This window comes from Balaenoptera ricei, chromosome 4 (assembly GCF_028023285.1).
Source record: "Balaenoptera ricei isolate mBalRic1 chromosome 4, mBalRic1.hap2, whole genome shotgun sequence".
NCBI lineage: Eukaryota > Metazoa > Chordata > Mammalia > Artiodactyla > Balaenopteridae > Balaenoptera > Balaenoptera ricei.
This window is the reverse complement of record NC_082642.1, coordinates 147,277,831-147,286,988: the sequence shown is the minus strand read 5'-3', so window position 1 is coordinate 147,286,988 and position 9,158 is coordinate 147,277,831. Positions and strand designations below refer to the sequence as shown.

Below are 9,158 nucleotides of genomic sequence, written 5' to 3'. Positions count from 1 at the left end.
ACTATGGAGACAGTCAGAAGATTAGTGTTTGCAGGTGTTTGGAAGGAGGGAGGGAAGAATAGAGGGGGCAAAGGGGATTTTTAGGGCAGTGAAACTATTCTGTATGGTACTGTAATAGAGGTTAATGACATTATGCATTTGTCAAAACCCACAGAACAGTACAACACAGAGTGAACACTAAACTACAGATTTTAATTATTAATGTATTAATATTGGTATGTATGTGTGTGTATGGGGGGTGGCATATAGGAATTCTGTATTTCCTGCTCAATTAATCTGAAAACTTAAAACTATTCTTCAAATAAAGTTTATTAATTAAAAAAAAGGATATTGTATAAGATAGATATATGGATGAATAAACAGGAGGAAATGGCGAATGTAAAGACAGGGAGGAAGATATATACTTTGGAGGCAACTTGGATAGATGACATGCCAGAGAATAGGTTCAGGATTTGAGAAGATAATTTTTAATATGCTTTTAAAGCTATTTATGAAATAAATTTTTGATTACTGTGATTTGCCATCAGTTTCTGAACAATTTTATCCCATGGTTGTCAAAGCCCATAGAAGGGTACAACACAAAGAATGAAGAGTAAACCATGGATTTTAATTAATAATTATATGTCATTATTGGCTCAGCAATGTAAAAAGCAAATATGTTTTTTATTTTTTAAAGTAGCATGAGAAGTAAAAAGTATGTCAGTTATGATGGTCAATGTTCTAAAACTGAATAAAAAGTAGATTTATTTTTCTAAAGTTCCTTACTAGTGTTCACAACAGTCAAGCTGGTTCTTTCCAGCTCTCAAATGTTTCTGTTTTCTTATTTCTGAAAGAAATAAATAATTCAGTTTGGGGACAGAGGAAAATATGCTTTAAAAGGATATTATCGATTACAGAACTTTGACCAATTTCTTTGGTTTAATTTTCTTAAGTGAAGCATCTAAAGAAAACCAGAGATGATGAAATATTTAACTGAAAACCACAACACGATCAAACCTGATTGGTATGCCTGGCTATGAAGAATAGTATTTGGGGTCTGATATGTCTAGACTTTGAAGATACAGCATTCCTTCTCATAAAGTGATGCAATAACTTTTTTCACCTGCTTTCTTGAAGTATAATTGACAAATATAATTGTGTATATTTAAAGTGTGCCAAGTGATGATTTAATAAAATGATGCAATAACTTTTTTTAAATTAATTAATTAATTTATTTATTTTTGGCTGCTTTGGGTCTTCGTTTCCGTGCGAGGGCTTTCTCTAGTTGCGGCAAGCGGGGGCCACTCATCATTGCGGTGCATGGGCCACTCACTGTCGCGGCCTCTCTTGTTGCGGAGCACAGGCTCCAGACGCGCAGGCTCAGTAATTGTGGCTCACGGGCCCAGCTGCTCTGCGGTATGTGGGATCTTCCCAGACCAGGGCTCGAACCCATGTCCCCTGCATTCGCAGGCAGATTCTCAACCACTGCGCCACCGGGGAAGCCCCCGATGCAATAACTTTTAAGAGACACCCTAACTAGGTACCAAAGTGATCCCAAATATTTTAATGAGTGTGAGACCTTCTCCCTGTGTCAGGGGACAAAGAATTAATGAGTTGTTCCAAGTATGTATAGTGTAAACATGACATAAAAGGAGGGTATACACGTGATTTATCACATGCTCTGACCAGGGTATATAAGCATCCTTCTACACATGCTGACATCCACACTCAGGTTCTTGCTTTGAATAGCAAACCAAACTCACCACCGCTGACACCAAGAGCCATTACAGCAACTATTACGGAGGCTTGGGCTATGGCTATGGAGGCTTTGGTGGTCTGGGCTATGGCTACGGTTGTGGATGTGGCAGCTTCCGCAGACTGGGCTATGGCTGTGGCTTCAGAGGCTATGGATATGACTCTGGTTATGGAAGCTTTGGATATGGCTGCCATCACTACCCATCGTTCTGTGGAAGATAGATATGGATTTTCTAGCTTCCACTGGAATCTTACCCTAGGAGCCCAATATCTGAAATTACAGGGGACTTTCCAAATCTGATCTCAAAAATTGGACCACAAAGATCATACTGGAGTTATCTGCACAGAAGTATCTAGCTTCTCAGAAGTTTGGACAAGTTTTCAATACACTCCTATACCTCCATCATAATCCTAGAATCCTCTAATTTTTCTTTTAAAACTAACTGGATTATCTGTTTACCTTTCAGTAAAACATTAAATTTGAAAACAAAAGATGTTTTTTGTCTTGTTCATGAAACTCAATTATATGGAAGTGATCATAGTTCCATTCTACTCAGTCGTTAGTAAAGGATGGTATCTCCTTGGCTTAGAATCTTTTTTTTTTTTTTCCATATACCTCACAAATATCCATACAGATAGAAAGACTGATAAAAAGACTAATTCTAGACTAAAATGAAAAATTTTTTTCAAAACTGTTAGTGATTTAATATTTTTACATCTCTTGCTTTTGTTTAGATATTATTCAGATTTAAGTCAACAACAAAAAGCAATGCCGATTTAGCATATCTATATATCTATTTATCAAATACATGTGTTTTATTTAACAATTCACATTTGTCAATTAAATCCAAATGCCTAATGAATCCTTCCATTTATTCAAAATCTATTTGACTTTTTATTGTAAATGCAAATAAATGGTAATAGATCAAACCATCACTAGGCTAATTATGAAAGTAAACCACCTTTCCAATTTTTTTATATTTAGTATAATCCATCCTGTGTATCATAGTCTTCTACACATTATTTTCTTTGATATTTTCATCAAGCAGCTGATCTATAAGTAAATAATGAATTAGGGTAACGTTTTTCATATGAGGTCATTTAACTCAAAACGTTTTAACTAAGACTTTTCTGTTAGCTTTCCTATATTCTTACTGAATCTTCATAACTTGACATGGTATTCTTCTTTGCTACCATCATTATATTGGCCATTTTTTCAACCTAAGAAGGGAAAGAAACAACAAGACATAATCGTGAACTAATTTATTTTTTAGCTTAAACTGATAACAAGCACAGCTACATCCAAAGAGCTTTCTTATAAATCTGAATTTCAGTTAAATCTGAATTTCCCATTATAAAAATGGACAGGAGGGGACATTTCATTGGTGAAATAAGAAAAATATGTAAGCAAATACCAATTTTTTCCTAAAATCAAATGATATATTCAGGTAATAATATAAAATTAAGATTTTTATTGAGGTATACTTGACATATAACATTCTATCAGTTTCAGGTATACAACGTAATGATTCAATATTTGTATACATTGCAAAATATTCACCACAATAAGTCTAGTTAGCATCCATCACCACACACAGTTTCATTTTTTTCCTGTGATAAGAACTTTTAACATTACTCTCTTAGCAACTTTCAAATATGCGATATAGTATTATTAACTATAGTGACCACGCTGTACATTACATCACCATGATTTACTTAGTTTGTAACTAAAAATTTGCAGCTTTTGACCTCCTTCACTCATTTTGCCCACTCCCAACCCCCTCACTTCTGGCAGCCACTAATCTATTCTCTGTATCTATGAGGGGATATTTTGTTTAAACTGGTAAAAATTGGTCAAATATATTTGATTCAGTCAGATAGCAGTATCATAAACAAACATTAAATGTCAGCAATGCTTTGTACCTCATTCTCAGCTTAAAAAAATCTCAGAAAAGTAATTGGCTTCTATAGAATTATTTTAGCTCTAGTGATAACATCAGGACCAAGACCAAGATCTTCTGAATCTAGGTGCCAGAATGCAGCCGCCTTCTTCAGTGTATTATCCCCATTCATACAAGCAAATGGAGTATCTTGAAAGCTTTGCTCAGTTTCCATGAACTTAGCTGAATTTATGGGGGATGTGAAAGAGGATTCGCCTTCTTAGATAGAATTACCATTTTTATAACATTTTTTCTTACAGAACATATAAAAAATAAAACTCAATTTCAATGTTAGCTTTATCTAGATTTCACCTATATCTATATGTATATCTATTATATTCATACATGTATATCTATATTTATACAAGATCAAAGTCTTCATTTGAAAGGTACAGACTTAACCTACATAAAGAGAAATTTGCTCAGGCATCAGTTATCACCTACCCTTTCAGTCAATTCAGTCCGGGTGTTGTAGAGTCTCAGTGTACAGAGCAGGTGAGATAGAGTTGTGTGGCTCCATTTTGCACACCTAATGAGGTAATAGTTCCATAGTCTATGGACATTCCCTATAGGTCTAAAAATAAAAATAGCCATCAATGTCATTAGACTGAGAAACAATCTAGTGTGCATGATACTCCTAGTGAAATACATTATCATATTTTATTACATCCTATTTTATGATTAATTATGTCTAAGAAACACATTTTGAATTCATGGTAGAAGTGCCCTTAGCTTCCTAATAAAAGCTACAATTTGACCAGTAGAAGAATATATTTTCATCATTTAGCACATCAACACAGGATCTGAGCTTCACAATCAACTGATTGTCTTCTTTTAGAAAGCTCCCAAAAAGATTAACAAAGAATTGTGCAAGTCTTTGAGTCCACTGAATTAACAACAACAACAACAAAAACACAAAAAACTCTCAAAAGAAATAAACATTTCTCAGTTTTCAAAGATAATTAGTATCCAAAAGATATTACAATTGTTTTATTTTTTAACCCAGAACAAAATCAATAAAAAAAATTTGGTTCATATATTTCACAGCATTGTTTCACAATTTTTTGTTCTTAATTATATATTTACATAATATTATTTTCTTTGAAAATACACAAATAAATCATGGCATATTTCATTATTGAGTTTCTTTAAAAATTTGTAAAATCTATTGGATTTTATCTCATGTGAGCATAGCTATTTTCATTGGAAATAAGAACATAAATTAGCCCTCATCACAGACAATCTAGCAAATTTACTTAATCATTCATGGGATTCTTAAACTTGTTAGATTTATTTGTGACCATTTGACTTCAAAATGACTCATTGAGGAAAAAAGATAGTTTTTGCCAACTATTTTCTTTTTCAGAATAAAAAATAAAGATGGAATAACGTTTGCTAAAGGAAAAAACAGGATTTAAGAGTAGGATTAATTATTCCTTTGAGTTAAATATTCCTTTAAAACCTGAAAGCCATTTGAGTCCATAATTCAACTTAGAGAATTATTACAAGTTGTGTGTCATGCAGAATTTATTTTTTCGTTAATTCAACAAATATTTTTTGTTTGGAAAAACAGTAAACAAATCCAGTTAGAGAAATGCATTACCAAAAATGTTATAAAAACATTAACTCTAAAAGATGTTTGTGGGGAGTTCCCTGGTGGGCTAGTGGTTAGGATTCTGTGCTTTCACTGCTGGGGCCCGGGTTCAACCTTTAGTCGGGGAACTGAGATCCTGCAAGCTGTGAAGTGGGACAAAAAAAAAGACATTTGCACTCCCATGTTCACTGCAGCATTATTTACAATAGCCCAGGTATGGAATCAACCTAAGAGGCAAGTGATGGATAAATGGATAAAGAAAATGTGTTACATATATATATGTGTCCAAGATATGCTCACATCCAGTGGGGCTTAAACTTGGAATGGGTTTACTATCTTCACAGAGTGAACTGCGAAACAGCAGAAGACTGGCCCACTACTTCATATACCTGATTCCTGTCTCAGTCATTTCATCACTGCACATTCATTTTTGGAGATTTTCAAGGCAACAGGATTTTAAGAAGCCCTGTTAAAAAATATTGTATGATTTTAAGAGCATACAAACATATATATATATATATATATATATATATATATATATATATCTTAAATTTAAAACCTTAATGAATAAGTAATTATGAAAAAATATTTGCTGATTACCTGAGAAAAAGTAAGGGTCTGGTACACACAGAATTGGAAAAGAAAAATTTAAGAGCAAAAATATTATGATAAAATTAGAGATGTGAGTAGAGGGATAAAATATTGATTGGAAAAAGTGAAAAAAAAAAAAAAAAAGGCCGTAAAGAACCTAGTGGCAAGACGGGAATAAAGACACAGACCTACTAGAGAATGGACTTGAAGATATGGGGAGGGGGTGGGGTGAGATGTGACAGGGTGAGAGAGTGTCATGGACATATATACACTACCAAATGTAAAATAGATAGCTAGTGGGAAGCAGCCGCATAGCACAGGGAGATCAGCTCCGTGCTTTGTGACCACCTAGAGGGGTGGGATGGGGAGGGTGGGAGGGAGGGAGATGCAAGAGGGAAGAGATATGGGAACATATTGTATATGTATAACTGATTCACTTTGTTATAAAGCAGAAGCTAACCCACCATTGTAAGGCAATTATACTTCAATAAAGATGTTTAAAAAAAAAAAAAGTGAATAAGACCAAAAGACCTAGCTGGTGCAAGCATGTATTGGGAATGAACGTAGAATGAGATTTAAAGAGATGTTTAATAAGAGAATGATATATGGATTATGAAGAAGTGTAGAGAAGAGAAGAAAAATGGTAACTGTGTAGCATAGAGCCAAGATCATCTGCATTTTTAGATCATATTTTGGGTATTGTCCATTCTGGAAAAGTGGGTAATTGTGTAAAGGGAATATTTTTTAATGGTTTTCAGACTGGTTATGAAAGTGAGTTTGTCTTGTGTGTATATATATATATATTATATATATGTATATGTATATATATTTTATATATATATACAAATGGGAAATAAATTTGATATTTATTTGGAGAATTTTATAGATTTAACAACTTTAATCTTGATCAGTGTATTTAAATCTAGGTGGAATTAATACACAACAATCCAAAGAATGCTATGAAAATGAGAAATGAGAAAATATTTAATGAGAAAACTCCATCAAATATGAATGATGTAATATGCTTAGTAATGAAGAATTCTATTCAGGGAATTTTTATTTTGTAACTTTGAAGACAGATTATTTTTTTCTCATTAAAAAAGAATGTAATGAGTTCAAGGGCCTTTTGACCAGGCAGCTAAGCAAGCTCAAAATTTTTAATAAGTGTGTGCCTCTCCTTGTGTCAGCAAACAGATTAACAATTTGCCTCAAGTAAATGAATAATCTGGAATGATACAAAAGAATGGCCACACGTTTTACCACATGTTCTGACCAGGGTATATAAGCATCCCTCTACACATGCTGATATCCACACTTAGGTTCTTGCTTTGAAAGGAAACCAAACTCACCACCCCTGACAGCAACTACTGTGGAGACCTGGGCTGTGGCTATGGAGCCTTCGGTGGCCTGGGCTGTGGCTATGGCTGTGGATGTTGTGGCTTCTGCAGGTTGGGCTATGGCTGTGGCTTCGGAGACCACGGACATGGCTCTGGTTATGGAAGCTTCAGACATGGCTGCCGTTACCACCCATTGCACTATGGAGGTTATGGATTCTCTAGCTTCTACTAAACTACGGCCCTAGTAACCCAATATCTGCTACCATGAGTGGATTTGACACAACATTATTCAGTCAATGAATTGAGATTACCCTAGACCTATTTAGCAAGAGAAACTTAAGAATTTCAGAGAATTTATTATTTATAAGCATGTCTGCCTTATGTCTTCTGGCATCTGTTAGCTTGGGCACTAACAGATGATGTATGTTGACTACCAATAAATGACCTAATTTGAAATAGAAAATATGGCTCTTTGGGGTTCATTTAACTCAGTTATGTGTACATACATATATGTATTTTTGCTATTTGTCAATTATAAATATGAGGATTATCTCCTTTAATTTTTTTTATAAAAACAAGTCACGTTAGACACACCTATTTATAGTTGTTAGCCATCCGTATTATTAAAAGTGTAGTCAGAGCATACTTGCATTTCACAAATATTATAATCCATATTTCTAAATTTTTAGAGAAAGTAAACTCTACTTTTCTGTGAATCTTTGAATTATATGTTATCTTCCTTTATTCATAATCTTCTGCTTTCATCTAGTTTGTTATGCATGTAAGATAAGACTGACTTAAATTACTTAAAAGTCATTGACAAATTGGATAATAAAAATGTGAACTTTGGACATTCAACTCATCTCATTTATCCTTTTATGGGAACACTGTCCTTCATCTTCATCATCATTACTACACTGAAGTATTTGTAATCCAGTAAGAACAATAAATGAACGGAAATATCATCAAGGAGCAAAACATTGTTTATCTTCAACTGACCAAAATTACCATTCAATAATTTTTTTAAAATTTATATAAAGAGGAATTTCAGTCAAACATTATCTCTTCAAAAACAATCATTTTATTGCAACATAAGAAATAAGGAATAGAATAGGTAAAATACAAGATTTCCTAACTTGTTTTCCTAAAGCTGAATGATATCTTCAGGTAAAGATATAAACAAATAATATTTGGTATAAACTGGGCAAATATAATTTTTAAAAAGGACTAAAATTAAATCATAGAGTTAAAAAACCGAAAGGGATGTTAGAACTCTATAATGCTGCCTCATAATCTTGCAAGCAGGGTACCTCAGAATAAATGATTTTCCCTTGAAAATTAGTGGTAAGACTAGGGTCAGAACCCTGTTGTCCTGAGTCCCAGGACAACTATACTATGTTGACTCTCTCTTTATGTATTTTCTCTTTGAAGGTTGTCAAATAGACCATTTAAAATGTTCTGTTCATGGTTACAAGAAGAGCTAAATTATGACAACTGATTTTTGAAGATTGGTCCCTTTACCTTGATTAACACCTGTGCTTCTTTAACATTTTTACTGTTCTGAGATAGAGATTGTACTTATAATTTTCTAGTCTATTTGCTGTTGAATGTAACTAAACAATGAGCAATGTTAAAACTCAAGTCTAAGTGAAAACAAGACACAACAAAACAAAAAACCCATGACTTCTTCTTTTAGTCATTGCTACCTAAGAGTTGCATGTAGCTTCACAGTGGGCTGAGCAGGAGAAATAAAGGCAAGTTACTCTATTGAAGGATCAGACTATGTACTTTGACCCAGGAGGACAAAATTTCTATTTTCCTTTCATTTGGTTAATAACTCTAGGGACAGTATCCATGGGGCTGACAAGGAGTAAATAATCAATACAATCAAACAATATTATTATTGTTGATATTCTTAGTATAATCAATATTATCATAATTCTGTGCTAAGATTGCATTGAT

The 9,158-nt window shown here is 33.5% G+C and overlaps 1 protein-coding gene across 1 annotated transcript; it reads left to right on the top strand.

The window, feature by feature from the left end:
- Positions 1-369: 369 nt before the first annotated feature.
- LOC132364449 (keratin-associated protein 19-8-like) lies at positions 370-7,428 on the top strand. Its single transcript, XM_059920014.1, has 3 exons — positions 370-378; positions 1,729-1,897; positions 7,373-7,428. Exons 1-3 carry the CDS (start codon positions 370-372, stop codon positions 7,426-7,428), a joined length of 234 nt encoding a protein of 77 aa, XP_059775997.1.
- The last annotated feature ends 1,730 nt before the right edge of the window (positions 7,429-9,158 follow it).

What these genes read in the sequence shown, in the direction of transcription:
- LOC132364449 (XM_059920014.1), top strand. An exon ending in CAGAGGCTATGGATATGACT is followed by an intron (nt 1,898 to 7,372) that starts CTGGTTATGGAA and finishes GCTTCAGACATG; the next exon opens with GCTGCCGTTACCACCCATTG.